This window comes from Clupea harengus, chromosome 2 (genome assembly GCF_900700415.2).
Source record: "Clupea harengus chromosome 2, Ch_v2.0.2, whole genome shotgun sequence".
NCBI classification, from domain to species: Eukaryota; Metazoa; Chordata; class Actinopteri; order Clupeiformes; family Clupeidae; genus Clupea; species Clupea harengus.
Window position 1 is genome coordinate 19,863,419 of NC_045153.1, and position 20,387 is coordinate 19,883,805.

At 43.2% G+C, this 20,387-nt stretch overlaps 1 protein-coding gene across 12 annotated transcripts in view; it reads right to left on the bottom strand.

Annotated features, from left to right (window-relative positions):
* Positions 1-20,387, bottom strand: part of ttn.1 (titin, tandem duplicate 1) — a 143,481-nt gene that overhangs the window by 23,958 nt on the left and 99,136 nt on the right. For all 12 annotated transcript variants that reach the window (XM_031585724.1, XM_031585689.1, XM_031585678.1 and 9 more), the window contains 7 exons: positions 2,780-20,260; positions 2,058-2,645; positions 1,675-1,977; positions 1,258-1,554; positions 869-1,156; positions 449-748; positions 63-365 (listed from right to left, as the gene is read on the bottom strand). In XM_031585724.1, coding sequence (XP_031441584.1) covers positions 63-365; positions 449-748; positions 869-1,156; positions 1,258-1,554; positions 1,675-1,977; positions 2,058-2,645; positions 2,780-20,260 — 19,560 coding nt within the window. The remainder of the gene's footprint in view (positions 1-62; positions 366-448; positions 749-868; positions 1,157-1,257; positions 1,555-1,674; positions 1,978-2,057; positions 2,646-2,779; positions 20,261-20,387) is intronic.

The following is a 20,387-nucleotide window of genomic DNA, read 5'->3' on the forward strand; positions in this document are numbered from 1 at the left end:
AAGTTACAACAAAGATTTTAATAAGTTTAAGATTGTGGGCAAGAGTAAAACATAAGACTTACCAACTGGATCAGCTGCTTTATAGTTGTCAGACACTTCAGAGAATGGACCTTCACCAGCTTTGTTAACAGCACAAACACGGTATTGATATTCATGTCCTTCTGTGAGATGCTGAACCCTGAGTGAAGTTTCACTAATTGGGGTTTTGAAGATCCTCTTCCAACGAAGGCTCTTTTTGTTTCTTTTCTCAATGAAGTAGCCGGTTACAACACTGCCACCATCAATGCCTGGTTTGTTCCATACAACTTCCATGGATGTCTTGGTGGTTTCTGTAACCTCTGGCGTAGTAGGTTGTCCAGGGGAAACTACAAGAAGAAGCAATAATTTTTAGTAATGCTTCAATTTGAATACAAGTTGCATTCATTCCTTTTTAAAGTTAAATTCTTACCAAAGGAATTCTTGGCAATAACAGGCTCAGATTCCAGAGTATCACCAAGGCCGAACTTATTGACACCACGTACACGGAAGACATACTCAGCGCCTCTGATCAGTTTCTGTACTGAGACGGTGCAGTCACTCAGTTCTTCTGAAATGGTCGACCAAACCAGGCGGCTTGTCTCTCGTATCTCAGCAATATAATGGGTGACATCAGAACCACCATGATCAGTGACTGGTTCCCATTCAATCCAGATCTTATCAGCTGTGACAGATTTGAATTCAATGTTTCCAGCAGGAGGTCCAGGTTTATCTGTTAAGAGGAACACAAGAGAAACACATTAAGGGCTTAAGCAGTTAAACTAGAAAAATAGATGAGTTGTGTCTTTGTAAAAATGAGGATATAAAAGTGTATGAGAATACTACTACATACCTAGGATCTGAATTCTAATTTGAGCAGTTGCTGTGCCCAGCAAATTCTTAATTTTAATTTCATATGTTCCTGTGTTAAGACGGGTTGCATCCTTGATAAGAACTGCAGAGGAATCAGTAAGGTTCTCAATTGAAAGCTGAGAACTTTGTGCCAACTCCTTGCCATCCTTGAGCCATTCAACCATTGGCAAAGGCTTAGCAATGATTCCAACTCTGATCTTGACAGAGACACCGGCTTTGTATTGTACAACATCTAAGTACTCTGGTGGGAGGTCAATGACTGGTGCACCTGGAGGGGAAAAAAATGTGATGTTAAACAGATATAAATACAAAGTAATCAATTGGTATTGTCAATGATCTACAAAAGGTTTGGAAAATAACCAAGCTTACCATTTATGTCATGGCAAGTTGCTGGTCCAGCAATAAGTGATGGATTACTGACAGAGCCAATTGCATTCCTAGCAATGACTCTGAATTCATAAGATTGATCCATTGATAGGCCTGACACAGTGAACTTTCTCTCAATTATGTTGATGAAGTTAGCCTTTGTCCATCTGCCATTTGGAGCGTCTCTTCTCTCAACCATATAGCCAGTGACCTTGCTACCACCATCATAGGGAGGTTTTTGCCAGGCTAGGCTGACAGAGTTCCTTGTGACCTCAGTGACTTTAACATTCGCAGGAGGTTCTGAAATGGAAAGTTACATTTTTTGTGAAATATAATTCATAAATAAATAATTTCTGAAAATAGTCTGATAAACCGTTGTGTTAAACTAAGTTTAACATAAGAGAGCAGTGTTTCACTGACCGCAAGCATCAATTGCAAGTATTTCCTCAGATGTTTTGCTCATTTTTCCAATGCCAGCTGCGTTTTCTGCTGAAACCTTGAATTCATAGATACTGCCAGGGCATATATTTGCAATACGTATTTGAGTTGCAGGTATAGCTGTTTTGTTGACCTTCTGCCACAGAATGCTGCTTCTGTCTTTCATTTGGACATGGTATCCAAAGACAGCGTTTCCACCATCTGCAACTGGCTCATGCCAGCACATAGTGATGGTCTCTCTTGAGACATAGCTGGCCCATGGTGTTGATGGTGGACCAGGGATAGCTGAAATAGAAATGTATGTGTATTTATATGATTACAAACAGATAATACTAGAGGTATCCAGGTCACGGAGAAATACTTACTGTATGGAAGTTTCACCATCACTGGACGTGAGTCAATGTGATCACTGATTCCAAAGCGATTTTCTGCTTTGATTCTGAACTGGTATTCCTCTCCCTTTGTCAGCTTGGTAACTTTGACTGCGCTTCGAGCGACCTGAGAGGACACTTCTGTCCAAGCAGATGTGCTGGTTTCTCTCCTCAGCACAACATAGTTTGTAACTGGGCTGCTACCCTCATACACAGGTGGAAGCCATTTCAGGCACACAGTTGTTTCGGTTACTTCCCCAACCTCAACTGGGCCGACAGGTTGACTGGGTCTATCCAGAACCAGAATGTTCACAAACATCTTAGTTGTTCCACTGGAATTGGAAGCTGTGATGTCATATCTGCCAGCATCATTTGCAATGCTTTCCTTCAGGTTGATGAGGAGGCTTTCAGGTGTCACCTCATAGCTGAACCTCTTTCCTGTTTTTGCAGCAATTTTGTTTCTAGCCATTGTAACCTTTGGCATTGGTTTTCCTGTCAGTGGCAGCTCAAACTTCAAATTTGATCCTGCCCGTACATATACAGTGTTTTTCGGGTAGTTCTTCATGTCAAACTCTGGTGGCTCTGAATAAAAGAAAATTATACATTTGTTCAGACTCAGACATGACAAAACACCAATAATTGTACATCTATAGTTGTACATATATAATTGTTTTACTGGTCAACATTACAAAAGAGAACAATAAAAAAACACTTACCAAGCTGTTCTTTCACAATAACAGGAATGATCATTTCCTTAGGTTCACTAAGTCCAGCATGATTTTCTGCCATAACTCTGAAGAGGTATTCAGCATTTTCTCTCAAGCCTTTAACAATGTGTGTGTTTGTCTTCACTGTTGCACACTTCACCCATTTAGTTTGTCCCTTTTCAACTGCTTCAATAAAGTAGCTTGTCACCCTGCTGCCGCCATCATATTGTGGTCTTGACCAGACCAGGGAGATGCTGTCCTTTGTCACACTTGTCACACCCAACCTCGCTGGTGCACTTGGTTTTTCAGTGATCTTAGTTGCATCTTTCTTTTCTCCAGGAACACCCAAGCCATATTCATTCTCTCCGATGACTCTGAAGTAATAAAAGGCACCCTCTTGCAAGTTATCAACTTTGTAGGACATCTCATGGCAACTGCTAGTTACGCCGACCCATGCCTTTTTGCTTGCTTCACGTTTTTCAACATGGTATGCCTTCACAGGGTCACCGCCATCATTTTCTGGTGCTTCCCATGTAATTGTAGCAGATTCCTTTGTTACATCCTTTGCCTTGACGTTCATTGGTGGTCCAGGAGAATCAAGGACTTTGACAACCATAGGCAATGAAGCAGTTCCAATTCCATTATCTATTGTAACAACGTACTGTCCAGAGTCATTTCTTGTTGCACTCTCAACAGTGAGGGAGCTATTAGTGGCAGTGCTGTCCGCAGTAGCTCTGACCTTGAGGTCTACTTCCTCCTTGGCCCAAGTGGCTGATGGTGTAGGTCTTCCCTTAAATGGTGCAGTCAGAGTGAATGAATGGCCATGTGTGACAATTAATGTCTTGCGCATCTCTATGTCAACATCAAATACAGGCTCGTCCTCTCTGTCTTTGGCTGCTTGAGGCTCAGAGGCTGGAGAGGGGTCACTTTCACCAACTTTGTTTATTGCTTTGACAGCAAACTCATATTCTACATCAGTTGTAAGACCTGAGATGGTAAACTCAGTATTCTTTGTCAATGGAATAGCCACTGTCCATTCTTCATCCTCTGTCTTCTTGTATTCAACACTATATCCAAGGACTGGGGCTCCACCATCATCCAGTGGCTTGTGCCATGCAATTGAGACAGAGCTCTTGGTTGAATCGACAATCTTTGGTTTGGTTGGTGCTTCTGGTATGTCTGATTCATCTTCTGCTATAGCTGGTGCAGACTGGTCACTAGGAGGACCAGCACCAACTGCATTTTCAGCATAAACACGGAATTCATATTCACCACCTTTACGAAGTTTTGACACAACTGCTGTCAGATCCTGGATAAGTTCTCTGTTAACACGGACCCAACGCCCGCCTGATTTCTCATGCCTTTCAATTACATATCCAGCTATTTCTCTGCCTCCATCACTTGCAGGTTTTTCCCAGGTGAGTGTCATCTCTTCACTTGATATTTCTGTAATTTCAACACTTGATGGTGCACTTGGAATTGTGAATGGATCACAGACTTTGATGGCCTCAGACTGAAGTGTTTCACCACGTCCATATTTGTTTATAGCAATAACTCTAAAGATGTACTCATTGCCCTCAAGAAGGTTTGTGACCTTGTAATAAGTCTTGTTAACCTCTCCATCCACCTGAGTCCATGCAAGTCGGCTTGTTTCTCGTCTCTCCACTACATAGTGTGTGATATCTGCTCCACCCTTTTCTTGAGGAGGTCCCCATGCCAATGTGCATTCTTCTGCAGTGATGCCAGAGATTTCAAGTGGCCCAGCTGATGGGCCTGGTTTGTCAAGGATTGAGCAGTTCACAGGCATGGTTACTGTTCCACCAATATTTTGCAGTGTGAGGACATACTGACCAGAATCAGTTCTTACACCGTCCTTCACTATTATGGATGTGGTGGTGTCTGTAGAAAGAATTTGAATTCTGGCCCTGGGCTCAATATTTTGACCATCTTTTGTCCATGATGCCACGGGAAGAGGTCGGCCAGCAATATCAGCATTGATTTTCAGAGTCTCACCTGCCTTTACAGCCACGAGATCCCTGAACTTCACATCCATCATTATGCGTGGTGGTTCCACATCATCCTTTACTGTGATGGGGCCTGTATTATAAGATGGCTCACTGAAGGAGCCAGCTGCATTCTTTGCAATAACGCGGAAGTCATATTGTTGATCTGTTGTGAGCCCGGTAACATCAAAGTATGTTTCTGGCACATTGGTGAAATTGCATCGCATCCAGCGGCCATCAGGAAGATCCTTACGTTCAATGGTGTACCCAAGAACCTTGGCTCCACCATCATACTCAGGCTTGGTCCAGGAGAGGGAGACAGATGTTCTTGTGATGCACGTAACTGTGGGCTGACTAGGAGGATCACATGGATCTCTTGCAGCTACAGGCTCACAGACTTTGCTCACCTTTCCGATTCCAGCAATATTTTCAGCATAGACACGGTACTCATAGAGCATGCCCTCCTCAATTCCAGCGACTTTGAATTCTGTATCTTTGATAAGGCTTCTGTTCATTTTTGTCCACATAATGCTGGTGCGTTCCTTACGCTCCAGATGATATCCAAGTACAGTGCTGCCACCATCATTGACTGGCTCATTCCAGATGACAATCATGTAAGCCTTGGTTGCAAATGAGACCTGAGGTGTAGAGGGAGGTCCAGGTTGCTTGCACATGTATTGTGCAATGATTGCTGGAGAATCTTTGCCGGGACTCTTTCCATAACGATTGACAGCATAGATCCTAAACTGGTACTCAGCACCATGAGTTAAGCGACTGGCTTTAATAGACTGTCGAGCCACATTAGTGGAAACTATCTGCCATACTTGTGTGTTGGTGTCTCTCTTCTCAACGATATAGTTACTGATAGAACATCCACCATCATATTCTGGTGGGCTCCATGACAGAGTAATGCTATCAGAAGTGACAGCATCACATTTCACAGAAGTAGGTGCCCCTGGTTTATCCAGAACAACAATGTTAATGCCAAACGTTTTAGTGGCCGCTGTATTTGCAATAGTGACTTCATAGTTTCCTACATGCTCAATGGTAGCTTCTTTGATGACAATCTTAGTTGATGTCTTTGTGTTCAGAATTGTGGTGGAGTTTGTTTGTTTGAGAGGAAGTTTGTCTTTCTTCCATGACACAACAGGTTTAGGTCTGCCTCTGATTGGAATTTCAACTGTGAGATCTTTTCCAGCCCTTACACTGTGAGTGTTGAAGAGCATGCTGACAGAGGGTTCAATCTCAATGTCTTTTGCAACAACTGGAACACCAAGCTCTTTCGGCTCACTCTTGCCCTTTTCGTTCATAGCAATAACTCTAAATGAATATGTTTCATTTGGTGACAGGTTTGCTACAGTTCCTTCCAAGACTTTGACTGTACTGACCGCTCCCCATTTATCAGTGCCCTTGGGCAACATCTCTATATTGTAGAACATGATCTTGCTACCTCCATCATGTGCAGGCTTGCTCCATGTGAGAGTTGCACTGGTTTTGGTGACATCAACAAGGTTGACTTTTCCTGGAGGCATGGGCACTTGGGCAACCTTCACTGGATTTTTAGTTGCTGCCATCACACCCATACCATACTCATTCAGAGCACAAACCCTGAAGTAGAAAATACCACCCTCTTGGAGTTCATCAATCTTGAATGAAGTTTGGGTACAGTTGTTTGTGACGGCTGTGTAGGCTTTCCTTGTGGATTCTCGCTTCTCTACAATGTAGGTAGTTATTTTGGCGCCACCATCTGTCAGAGGAGGCTCCCAGTAAAGAGTGACAGAGTCTTTCTTGACATCCTTCACTTCAAACTTCTGAGGAGCACTTGGTGTGTCCAACACCCTCACATTAACGAAGGCGGATTTAGTGCCACTGTCATTCTCAAGGTTCAGAACATATTTTCCACTGTCAAATCTGTTGACATTGTCAATAACAAGCATTGTGTATGAACTTGTGGTTTCAATCTGTGCACGCTCGGTTAAGGTTGCCTCTGCCTTTTCCCATTGAACAGAAGGCTCGGGTCTACCTCTTATAGCTACAAATAAGCGCAGCGATCCACCAGCACGGACAGAGACAACCTTTCTGAGGTCAGCATCTAATTCAATCTCTGGTGCCTCAACTCTTTCCGCAGCAATGACCGGGCCATGGAACTCAGCAGGCTCTCCAACTCCCTCAGAATTAAAGGCACTAACACAGAAGTCATATTCCCCATTTTCCTTCAGATTTTCCACCATGAAGTGTGTTGTTTGAATACCAGCTGGAGGTGTGCATGTGGTCCATTCTTCAGCATCAACTTCTTGCATCTCAACCATGTAGCCTTTGATGTAGGCACCACCATCAGTGGCAGGCTTAGCCCAGGAGAGGGACACCGTTGATTTTGTGTGATCTAGGACTCTGGGATGCTGTGGTGGACTGGGTGGTGTAGTGTCATTAATGGCTCTGTAGAAGTGTGACAGATCACTAACTTCTCCCACACCAGCTTCATTTTCAGCAGCAACACGGAACTCATAGAAGTGACCTTCTTGAAGGCCTGTCACTCTGAAGAAAACATCTGTGAACTTCTTTCGGTTGCATTTAGTCCATCTCACTCCATCTTTGTCACGTTTCTCAACATGATAACAGCTAATTTCTGCTCCCCCATCTGACTCTGGCGCAGTCCACATAAGCAGCAAAGAGTCCTTTGTAATTTCACTTGCCTCGGGCGCAGAGGGTGCACTGGGCGGCTTATAAGGATTACGTGCAACAATTGGATCAGACACAAGAGGCTCACCAACGCCATATCTGTTGACACCCCTAACTCTAAAGATATATTCATCATCTGGCAGAAGTTTGGTCACTGCGTAGCTGGTACCTTCAACCTTTGTTTCAACCATGCTCCAAGACAGTTTGCTGGTTTCTCTCTTTTCAAGAATATAATGAGAAATCTTTGCTCCACCATCGAGAGTAGGCTCTGCCCAGAAAAGTTTGCATGAGTCAGACATTACTCCAGTAACACGCAATGGCCCAGTAGGTGGACCTGGTTTATCGAGAATCTTCACATCAATTGGTATTACTTTTGTTCCACCACTGTTGGTAAGACTGAGGTCATAGTGCCCACCATCTAATTTGGTGCAGTCCTTGATTGTTATGGATGATGATTTCTGTGTAGTTTTCCTTTCAATTCTGAGTGCCCTTTCGATTTCCTTCCCTTCCCTCAGCCATGCAACAGTAGGTAGTGGTTTGCCATGGATATCTGCATCAAGGACCAAATTTTCTCCAGCATTGACGACAATGACATCCTTGTATTTTGGATCCATTGAGACACTTGGAGGCTCAATTTCATCTGTAGCTGTGATTGAACCAGTGCTGTCAGATGGCCCACTGAAAATACCAGCTGCATTCCTTGCAATTACTCTGAATTCATACTGTTGGTCCTCAGTTAACCCTGTGAGTGCAAATTCAGTCTCAATGATATTGGTGAAGTTAACTCTCATCCAGTGACCTTCTGGCAAATCTCTCTTTTCCACAATATATCCAGTAACTTTGCTGCCACCATCATACTGTGGCTTTGTCCATTGAATGGTTATTTGGTTCTTTGAAATAGCACTGGCTTCAGGGGTACCTGGTGGATCACAGGGGTCAAGAGCAACAAAGCTCTCTGACACTTTGCTTGATCTACCGATACCAATAATATTTTCTGCAAACACTCTATATTCATAACCAGCACCCTCCTCTAGATTTGAAATCTTGAACAGAGTATCTTTAATGAGTATCTTGTTTAGTTTATTCCACATGATGCTGCTTCTTTCTTTGTTCTCAAGATGGTAACCAATGACTTGACTTCCACCATCATTGACTGGCTCATTCCATTCAATGATCATTTGATCTTTCGTGGCAGCTTTGATAGAGGGAGTACCAGGTGGTCCAGGGACTTTGTAAGGATATTGTATCACAATTGCTTTAGAGTCTAAAGGAGCTCCTTTTCCATATCTGTTTTCAGCAATAATCCTGAACTGATACTCAGCACCCTTCTTCAGCTTGGTTACTTTCATGGTGGTTCTTGCCATATTGCTTGAAACAGCTTGCCAAGAAGTTGTAGTTGTGTCTCGCTTCTCAATAATGTAATGCTTGATCTGACAGCCGCCTGTATACTCAGGGGGCTCCCATGAGATAGTGATAGAGCTATTAGTCACATCAGATACTTTAAGTGGTCCGGTTGGAGATCCAGGCTTATCGAGAATTATGAGTCCAATTTCCTCAGTTGCTTTGCCAGCTGTATTAGTGGCTGTGACTGCATACTTTCCTAAATCATCTTTACCAGCCTCAGTAATATGGAGGGTAGTTGATGTTTGTGTATTGGTAATACGTATTTTGCTAGATATTTTGACACCTTGTCCATCCTTTTTCCAGCTAACTAGCGGTTTAGGGCGTCCAAATACTGGGATCTCCAGTTTGAAGTCTTTACCAGATTTCACACTGTATGTGCTGAACTGGACCTTCAGGCTCGGCTCAATAGTCATGTCACTGGCAATCACTGGCGCAGCCAGAGGTGTTGGTTCACCCTTTCCCTTTTCATTGTATGCCAAAACTCTGAACAGATACTCTTGACCTGATGTTAGCCCTGTGGCAGTTGCTTCACAAGTCTTAACAGATGTTGCAACACCCCACTTATCTGTTCCTTTTTGTTGCATTTCAATGATGTATCCAACAATTCTGCTACCACCATCATGCTCTGGTTTGTCCCATGCCAGAGAGGCACTAGCTTTTGTAACATCAGTCAGGAGGACCTTCCCAACTGGCAGTGGAACTTCAGAGGCCTTTGAAGCATTCTTTGTCTCAACAGGTAAACCAATACCATATTCATTCTCAGCCATAACTCTGAAGTAATACATGGCACCCTCTGCAAGATTTTCAACTTTGAAGGATGTTTTGGTGCATTTCGCTGTGACACCTGCATAAGCTTTGCGGGTAGATTCACGCTTTTCAATGACATAGTGCTTGACCCTTGCACCACCATCAACAAGTGGAGGCTCCCACACCAGTACCACAGAGTCTTTCTTAATTTCTGTGACTTTAAGGGTCTGAGGAGCACTTGGTGTGTCCAAAACCTTTACTGTCACAAATTCAGATACAGTGCCACTCTTACTTTCAAGTGTTAGAGTGTATTTCCCAGAGTCTCTTCTGTCGCAGGAATCAATTGAAAGTTGGGCGTGGTGCCGACCTTTCTCTATCACTGCCCGCTCAGTCAGCTCTGCTTCATCTTTAGTCCACTGAATCTCTGGAGCAGGCCTTCCCTTGAATGGCACATTGATTCTCACAGAGCCACCAGCACGGACAATAACTCCTTTCCTCAGTTCAGAATCAAGCAGAATTTCAGGAGCTTCAAGTTTTTCTTCAGGTTTGACAGTTCCAGGAACTTCAGCTGGTTCACCAACACCCAGTTTGTTGATTGCACATACTCTGACCTTATATTCTTGTTGGTCAGCAAGCTTGGTGATTTCAAACTTGTTGACTCTTAATCCAGTTGCTGGTGTGCACATTGTCCATTCCTCTTCCTCAGCTTTACACATCTCAACAATAAAGCCCTGAATTGCAGCTCCACCATCAGTGAGAGGCTTTCCCCATGCAACAGTAACAGAGCTGCTTGTTGTGTCAATAACATGTGCATGTGTTGGTGGGCCAGGTTTATACTTTGGATCAGAAGCCTTGTAGTATGAGGTTGGCAAACTTGACTCCCCAACTCCAGCTGCATTTTCTGCGGACAATCTAAATTCATACTCATGGTCCTCTGTGAGTCCTGTAATACGGAAGCACAAGTCGGTTACCTTTTGTCTGTTACACTTTGTCCATTTGATTCCTATCCGGTCTTTCTTCTCAATGACGTAGCTGGTAATTTCACTTCCACCATCGCTATCTGGAGCAGTCCAGCAAATAGTCATGGAATCCCTTGCAATGTTGGTTACATCAACAATGTGAGGTGCACCAGGGAGTAAAAATGGATCTTTCATGATCACAGGTGCTGAATCAAGTGGCTCACCAGCACCATAACTGTTGACTGCGATGACACGGAAGGTGTACTCGTTGCCCTCAAGAAGCTTGGTTACTTTGTATACAGTTGTGTTACAATCACTTGAAACAATTGTCCAAGCAAGGCGGCTGGTTTCTCGTCTCTCAATTACGTAATGAGTTATTGGGTTCCCACCATCATGAATTGGTGCCTTCCATGATAGAGTGCATCTATCAGATGCAACACCAGCGGTATGAAGAGGTCCTTCACAAGGACCTGGTTTGTCCAGTACCCTCACCAGGAATGGAATAGTCTGAGAGCCAGCCACATTTGTCAGCTGGAGAATGTACTCTCCACCATCCTGTTTGACAGAATCTTTCACAGTAAGGACTGCGGTAGTTTCAGTGTTCTTAATATCACATCTTATGGTGTTTTCCATTTGTTTCTCTCCCCTGATCCACTGAATTGTAGGTGGTGGCTTTCCATACACATCAGCATCAAGCTTAAATGTTTCTCCAGCATCAACCACAATAGCTTTAGTAAACTGTGGGTCAATTGAGAATTTGGGTGGTTCAACCTCATCCAGGGCAGTGATAGGTCCACTGTTGTAGGATGGCTTGCTGAATGTACCAACTGCATTCTTTGCTATCACTCTGAAGTCATATTTTTCACCCTCAGTTAGACCGGTGATAACAAAGTTGGTTTCAATGACATTTGTGAAATTAACTTTCATCCAGCGTCCCTCTGGAAGGTCACGCTTCTCAACAATGTAACCATTTATCACACTTCCTCCATCATACTCAGGCTTTGTCCATTCGATTGTTATGGAATTCTTGGAAATGTGGACTGGCTCTGGGATGCCAGGTGGATCACACTGATCGCGTGCCACATATCCTTCAGAGAGTTTGCTGCATCTTCCAATGCCAACAATGTTTTCAGCACATACTCTGAACTCATATTCAACGGCTTCCTCCAGTGGACCAGTTTTAAACTTAGTGTCTTGAATGAGTGTCTTGTTGACTTTGGTCCAGAGAATACTGTTTCTCTCTTTACGTTCAAGATGATAACCAATAACATTGCTGCCTCCATCTGCAACAGGTATATTCCATTCTACGACCATATGTTCCTTTGATAGATTGGAAACAAATGGAGTACCTGGGGGACCTGGTTCTCTGTAAGGATACTGAGCTACCACTGCTTTTGATTCTAATGCATAGCTCTTACCATAGCGATTCTGAGCAATAATTCTAAACTGATACTCGGCTCCAGTTTTCAGTCTTGGTACTTTAAGGGATGTTCTTGCCACTGATGCTGCAACATTTTCATATGAGGTGGAGGTTGTCTCTCTCTTTTGCACAATGTAGTTTGAAACACAGCAGCCTCCTGTGAACTTTGGTGGATCCCAAGAAATTGTGATACTTTGTGTTGTTACTTCATCAAACCTAACAGGTCCTGATGGTGGACCAGGTTTATCCAAAGCGATGATTTCAATAGCTGTGTCTTTTTGGCCTTCAGAGTTAGAGACATTAATGCTGTACATGCCACCGTCGTCTCTTGCTGCCTCTGTGATGCTAAGTGTTGTGCAGTTCACTGTGTTGACAATGTTCACTCTTGAAGTTACTTTCAAAGCCTCTCCATCTTTTTTCCAAGCGACTCTTGGTTTAGGACGCCCATAAATGGGAATATCAACAGAGAAGTCTTTGCCAACCAGAACGCTGTAGCTGTTAAATGCAGGTTTAACATCTGGTTCAAAAACAAGGTCCTTTGCTTGAACAGGAACAGCAAGGGTTCTTGGGTCACTCTTTCCCTTTTCATTAACGGCCAAAACTCTAAAGAGGTATTCCTCTCCTGGGTTGAGATTTTTGATAGTAGCCTCCAAGATCTTGACATTTGCACAGTTAGACCACTTGTCATTGCCTTTAACATTCATTTCAACTAGGTACTGACTGATTCTGCTGCCACCATCATGCACTGGTCTCTCCCATGCAAGAGAGACAGATGTCTTTGTCACATCAACAACGTTCAGTTTACCAGGAGTTTGAGGAACTTCTGAAACCTTCAGTGGATCGCGAGTTTCTACAGGTAAACCAATGCCATGGTCATTTTCAGCAAGAACTCTGAAGTAGTAACAGCATCCTTCTTGGAGAGGTTCAATTTTCAATACCACCTTGTGGCAGTTTGTTGTAACAGCCGAGTATGTTTTTCGTGTGCTTTCACGCTTCTCAATGATGTAGTTCTTAATTTTCGCTCCACCATCCAAAAGTGGGGGCTCCCATGAGAGAGTTATAGATTCTTTTGTGATTTCCTTGACCTTCAAATTGACTGGTGCACTGGGTGTATCCAGTACTCTTACAATAATAATGGCAGAGTTTGTGCCAGAGGAATTTTCAGCTGTAACACTGTATTTTCCAGTATCAGATCTGTTGACTTTGTCAATTACAAGAGAAGTGTAAGTGCTTGTAACCTCCACCTGAGCTGTTTCTTTCAGTGGGCCTTCATCTTTCTCCCATGTAACAGTGGGCGAAGGCCGTCCTTTGATCGGAATGAACAATCTGAGAGATGTACCAGCTTTGATACTCATGATCTTTCGGTACTCTGAATCGATGTCAAGATCTGGTTCTTCTGTCTTGTCTTCTGGTACTATTGGTCCAGCTATATCTGCATGTTCACCAACGCCTACCTTATTAATTGCACAAACTCTAAATTTGTATGCTTGATTTTCTTTTAGATTTTCCACAGTAAATCGGGTGGGCTTTACACCAATTGGTGGAGTGCACATAGTCCACTCTACTGGTTTCTCCTCTGGTTTCTCCTCTGGTTTCTCTTCAGCCTCTTCTTCAGATTCTTCAGGTTCTTCTGTGGCTTCACAGGATTCAACAATGTAACTTTGAATTTCACAACCACCATCATAGATAGGTTTGCCCCATGCAAGATTGACAGAGGTTTTGGTCATATCAGTAACTTTAGGATTACTTGGAGGACCAGGTTTGAAAATGGGGTCCAAAGCCTTGTAAAACACAGAAGGAGAGCTTGGCTCACCAACACCAACAGCATTTTCAGCAGCAACTCTAAATTCATAGCTGTGACTTTCAAGAAGTCCTTTGACTCTGAAGGTTAAGTCTGTGACAGTTGTCCGGTTGCATCTAGTCCATCTAACTCCTTCCTTGTCATGTTTCTCAATTACATATCCTGTGAGAGGACTGCCACCATCATTTGCTGATGCTTCCCAGGTTACCACCATAGAAGATTTCTTGACATTAGAAATTTCAACTCCCTTTGGTGCATCAGGTGTCAAATATGGATCTTTGATTATTACAGCATCTGAATGAAGAGGTCCGCTAACACCAAATTTGTTAACTGACATCACTCTGAAGATGTACTCATTTCCTTCTAGTAGTTTTGGAATTTTCAGGTAAGTGCTTTGTGCCTTAGGCTCAACAACGGTCCAGATAAGTCTGCTTGTCTCTCTTCTCTCAACAATGTAATGACAGATTTCACTGCCACCATCCTGTAGTGGTGCTTTCCAAGAGAGGCAGCACTGCTCACATGTGATACCAGTGACAGAAATGGGACCTTCAGGTGGACCAGGTTTGTCCAGCACAGACACAATCACATGAACTGATTTTTCACCACCAGGATTTCTTATTAAGAGAGTATACTGGCCTCCATCAGCAAGCTTAGCTTCTTTTACAATAATACATGCTTTAGTTTCTGTGTTTTTGATTTCCCGATGTAGGGTATTTCCTAGAAGTTCAACTTCTCCCTTCATCCAGTGAATTGAAGGTGATGGTTTACCGTGGACATCTGCGTCAATCTTGAAGGAATCGCCTGCATTTATAACAAGTGGCTGGGTGTACTCTGGGTCTATGCTCATACGTGGGGGCTCAATTTCATCCTTGGCTGTGATGGGTCCAGTGCTATATGAAGGAGGACTGAAAACTCCAGCAGCATTTCTTGCAATAACACGGAACTCATATTGCTGGTCCTCCACTAGCCCAGTGGCAACATATTCAGTTTCAATGACATTGGTAAAGTTAGATTTCTGCCAGCGGCCTTCTGGCAACTCCTTCTTCTCAACAATGTAGCCAGTGACTTTGCTGCCACCATCATATTCTGGTTTAGTCCAAGCTATTTTTACAGAGTCCTTTGTGATTTTAACTGCCTCAGGATCACCAGGAGGATCGCATGGGTCTCTGGCGATATTCCCCTCTGATAGCTTGCTAACCTTTCCAATGCCAACAATGTTCTCTGCATACACTCTAAACTCATACTCTTGACCCTCCTCAAGGCCAATTGTCTTGAATAGTGTGTCTTTGATAATAGACTTGTTGAGCTTCATCCAAAGGATACTATTTCTGTCCTTTCTTTCAAGGTGATATCCTAAAACAGTACTACCTCCATCATTGACAGGCTCATTCCAAACAACAACCATGCCATCTCTGGATGCTTCCTGAACAGATGGTGTACCAGGAGGTCCTGGAAGTTTAAATGGATACTGAGCAACAACACATTCTGAGAGAAGTGCAAGGCTCTTTCCATATCTGTTTTCAGCAGTTATTCTGAACTGGTATTCTGTTCCTGTCTTCAACCTTAAAGCTTTGGTCTTTGTCCTTGCGAGGTTTGCTGATACAACTTGCCAATTACTTGAGCCTGTTTCTCTCTTCTCAACCATATAGTTGTTGATAGTGCAACCACCATCATATTCTGGTGGATTCCAGGACATAGTCACACTATCGGAAGTTACATCCTCTATTTTCACTGGACCAGATGGGTGGCCAGGTTTGTCAAGAACAACGACTCCAATATCTAATGTGGTCTCACCAGCAGTGTTTGTCAGTTTGATACTGTAACGGCCAACATCATCACGGCAGGCTTCAGTAATTGATAGGTTCAACATAGTCTCAGTAGAGCAAAAGTTTACTCTGGTGGTTCGTCTCATGGGGAGTCCATCCTTAATCCATGAAATTGCTGCCTTTGGACGAGCAATATATGGCACATCAATAGTCAAGTCTTTTTCAGCAAGAACAGTGAATGTAGTGAACTGCAATTTTGGTGAGGGAGCAATAACAAGGTCCTTAGTAATAACTGGTACACCAATAACACGAGGATCACTTGATCCCTTCTCGTTCTTTGCTGACACACGGAACATATATTCTTCACCTGCTGTAAGCCCAGCAATTACTGCCTCAGTCACTTGAACAATTGCGGCTGGGGCCCATTTCTCACTGCCTTTGCTCATCCCTTCAACAACGTAAGCACCCACTCTGCTTCCTCCATCATGCTCAGGTTTGTCCCATGACAGAGTAACACTGTTCTTTGTTACATCCACAAGTGTGATCTTTCCAGGTGGGAGTGGCTTTTCAGACACTTTAACTGATTCAGTAGTCTCAATTGGCAGACCAATTCCATACTCGTTTTCAGCCAAGACTCTGAAGTAGTAGTTACATCCCTCTTGTAATTGATCTAGTGTCCATGTTGTCTTGTGGCAGTTAGCATTGACAGTGGCATATGCTTTCCTTGTTGATTCACGCTTTTCTACTACATAATTCTTGATCTTAGTGCCACCATCATTCAATGGAGGTTCCCATTCAACTGTCACTGATTCCTTGGTAACTTTGACAATTTTGAGATTTTGTGGAGCTCCTGGTGTATCAAGAACTTTGACCTTAACAGTGGCTGTTTTCGACCCTGAGCTGTTTTCGACAGTCAAATTGTAGTTACCACTATCAAATCGGTTGACATTTCCAACCACTAAAGAGGTGTAAGATGAAGTACTTTCAATAATGGCTCTGTCAAGAGGTTCATCATTGTCTCTTGTCCATGTAGCCTGAGGTGCTGGTCTTCCTTTAATGGGCACAAAGAGTCTGAGTGAGCAGCAGGCTCTAAGACTGACAGTCTTACGAAGCTCAGCATCAAGATCGACCTCTGGTGGCAATAACCTGTCCTCTGCTTTAGGGGAGCCAGGGACAGATGCAGCTTCTCCAATTCCTTCACTATTCATTGCAGAAATGTTAATCTTATACTCCTCATTTTCTTTAAGGTTTGTTATTGTAAATAATGTCCCCTTTAATCCATCTTGGGGAGATACAATCGTCCATTCTTCTTCTGCTAGACTAGCAGGACATGTTTCTATAAGATATCCAGTTACTTCAGAACCACCATCATATACAGGTTTATTCCAAGCAATAGTAATAGACGACTTTGTTGTGTCCAAAATCCTTGGGTTTCCAGGGGCTCCGGGCTCATAAAGAGTGTCAGTAGCCTTATAGAAAGGACTTGAGGAACTGGGTGGGCTAATGCCAGCTGCATTCACAGCAGAAACTCTGAACTCATATTCATGTCCAGAGACAAGTGCTGTAACCCTGAACTGTAACTCAGTGACAGGCCTCTTGTTGCATTTAACCCAGCGCAGACCAATTTTGTCTTTTCTCTCAATACTGTAGCTTGTTATTGGACTTCCACCATCACTATTCGGAGCACCCCAGAAAAGTACCATTGAGTCCTTAGTAATGGCTGATACCTCGGGAGTTTGTGGAGCATCAGGTGCAACATATGGGTTGTCTGCAATGACTGGAGCAGAGTCAAGATGTTCTCCAAGTCCATACTTGTTGACTGCCATGACCCTGAAAATGTACTCATTTCCTTTCAATAATTTGGTCACTTGGAGCTGGGTTTCCTTGAGGTTAGAAGCAGCATGTGTCCAGGCAAGTCTGCTGGACTCACGTTTCTCAACAACATAATGGTCAATATCAGCGCCTCCATCATCTTCTGGTGGGGTCCATGTTATTGTGCATTTCTCAGCTGTCATGTTTGAAACAGCAAGGGGTCCTCCTGGTGGACCTGGCCTGTCCAGAACTTTAACTTTGAAAACATGCTTGGCAAAACCACCAACATTGGTTGCAGTCAAAACAAATTCACCACCATCTTTTCTCATTGAATCTTTGCTTATCAGTGTTGTCGCAAGGTCAGACATTTTAATGTCCAACTTTGAGGTTCTTTCAAGAACTTTGTCATCTTTAGTCCACGTCATGGCTGGTAATGGCTGACCTGAAATATCAGCCCCTAGTTTAAAGTTATCTCCAGCTCTGACCAGAACAACATCCTTGAATATAGCATCAACCATAATCCTTGGTTCCTCAACATCATCTGTGCAGACAATTGGATCTGTTGGATCAGAGGGTTCACTGACAGCACCAGCTGAATTTCTTGCAAATACACGGAATTCATAAGAGGCATCCTGAGTAAGTCCACTGGCAGTGAAGGATGTTTCAACGATATTTGTGAAGTTAGCCCTCATCCAGCGCCCAGCTGGTAGGTCTCTCTTTTCCACTGTGTATCCAGTTATCTTGAATCCACCATCATACTCTGGCTTTGTCCACTGAATTGTAATAACATTCTTTGATACATAGATTGGAACTGGCTGACCTGGTGGATCCACTGGGTCAAGAGCCAACATGGCTTCTGAGGCCTTGCCTGGTTTTCCAATGCCTGCCAAGTTTTCAGCCAACACACGGAATTCATATGCAATGCCATCTTCCAGTCCAGATGATTTAAACAAGTTTCCTTTAACTAGAGATTTGCTCATCTTGTGCCACACAATACTACTCCTCTCCTTTCTTTCAACATGGTATCCAATCACTTCATTTCCTCCATCATTGACAGGCTCATTCCATTCGATTGTCATTGTGTCTTTGGTGAAGGCAACAACTTTGGGGGTTCCTGGTGGTCCAGGAGCCTTGAATGTATAGTTTGCAACCACTGATCCTGATGTGATTGGAGGTCCTACACCATATCTGTTTTTAGCTTTGACACGGAACTGGTATTCTACCCCTGTTTTTAAACGGGTAGCTTTGAATGTTGTTCTGATGATTTGTGAGGACAATTCTGTCCAAGTCTGGCTTGTTGTTTCCCTGATCTCCACAACATAATTGTTAATTGGTACTCCGCCATCATTTTCAGGTGTCTCCCAAGAAAAGTCAATAAAGGTGAGGGAGACTTTGTCCAACTTGATTGGTCCTTTTGGTGGTTCCGGAACATCATGTACCTTGATTCCAAAGGTCTCGGTCACAGTGCCAAGTATGTTCTTTCCTGTAATGTTGTATAATCCAGTGTCACCTCTGATACATTCATTGACACTCAAGATTGTAGAGACATCAGTATTTTCAACAATTATTCTTTGTGTTATTTTTAATGCTTGACTATCCTTCTGCCATGAAACTGTAGGTTTTGGGCGTCCCGAGATTGGTATCTCAACCTTTATGTCAGTTCCAGCCTTGGCAATAACCAACTTCTGACAGATACCACGCAGGTCAAACTCTGGTTCAGAAGTCTGCTCCTTGATGACAACAGGCTTGCTTTGACGTGGTGCACTACGGCCAGATTTATTCGCTGCCATGACACGGAATACATATTCCTCATTTTCATTTAGATTTTTCACTGTGAAATCAAAGGTCTTCACTGTTGTCACATGGGACCACTGATCACCACCTTTCTTCTGAGCCTCAATAACATATCCTGTAACCCTGCTACCGCCATCATACTTTGGTTTAGTCCATGTCAAACTCGCAGAATTCTTGGTGACATTTGGGATTGTGACAGTTTGAGGAGGAGTTGGTACCTCGGACGCTCTGATTGGATCAATAGTCTCAACAGCTTCACCAATGCCATATTCATTTTCAGCCAAAACTTTAAAGTAATATTCAGATCCCTCTGCCAGATCTGGAATTTTTACAAAGCATTCCTCGCAGTTTGTGATAATAGTGGTATATGCTTTACGAGTAGACTCTCGTTTCTGAACAATATAATTTGTGATCTTGGATCCTCCATCAATAAGAGGCATTTCCCACTGAAGGGTAATGCTCTCCTTGTCAATGCCTTTCAGCATAGGTTTCAAATTAATAGGAGGCCCTGGTGAGTCTAAGACTCTAACATTCACATAAGCTGTCTTCTCTCCGGTTGCATTTGCCAAGGTCAAGTCATATCTTCCAGCATCACGTCGATTGCACTCAGGGATAACCAGGAGAGTGTAAGACTCAGTGACATCAATGACGGCTCTGTTTTTAACTTCTGCTTCCTCTTTTGTCCAAGTAACTGTAGGAGCTGGTCTTCCTTTAATTGGAACAAAAATGCGGATAGACCCTCCAGCCCTGACAACAAGTGTTCTTCTGAGATCGGCGTCAAGCTCTAGGTCTGGAAGCTCCGCCCGTTCAACAACTTCAATGAGTTCTTCAATTTGTGTAGGCTCTCCAACACCCACACAGTTCACTGCGCTCACTCTGAAGTGATATTTCACTCCAGTCTGCAGGTTTGCAACAACAAATTCTGTAATCCTCAGCACACCGTCTTTTGTGGCTTTAACCCATTCCTCTTGTCCCTCCATTCTATGGTCAACTATGTATCCAGTTATGTCACGACCACCATCATCATGTGGTTTACCCCAGTGCAGTTCAGCAGTGGTTTTTGTCGTGTCAGTTACTCTTGGGTTAACAGGTGGACCTGGGACATCTGTTTGTAAAACAGAAGGTGTATATGACAATTAATTAACTTGAATGAAAACATTGAACAATGAACATTCCCATATAAAAATAAATGAACAATTAAGCTTAATTAAGCTACCACTTCTACTTATTCA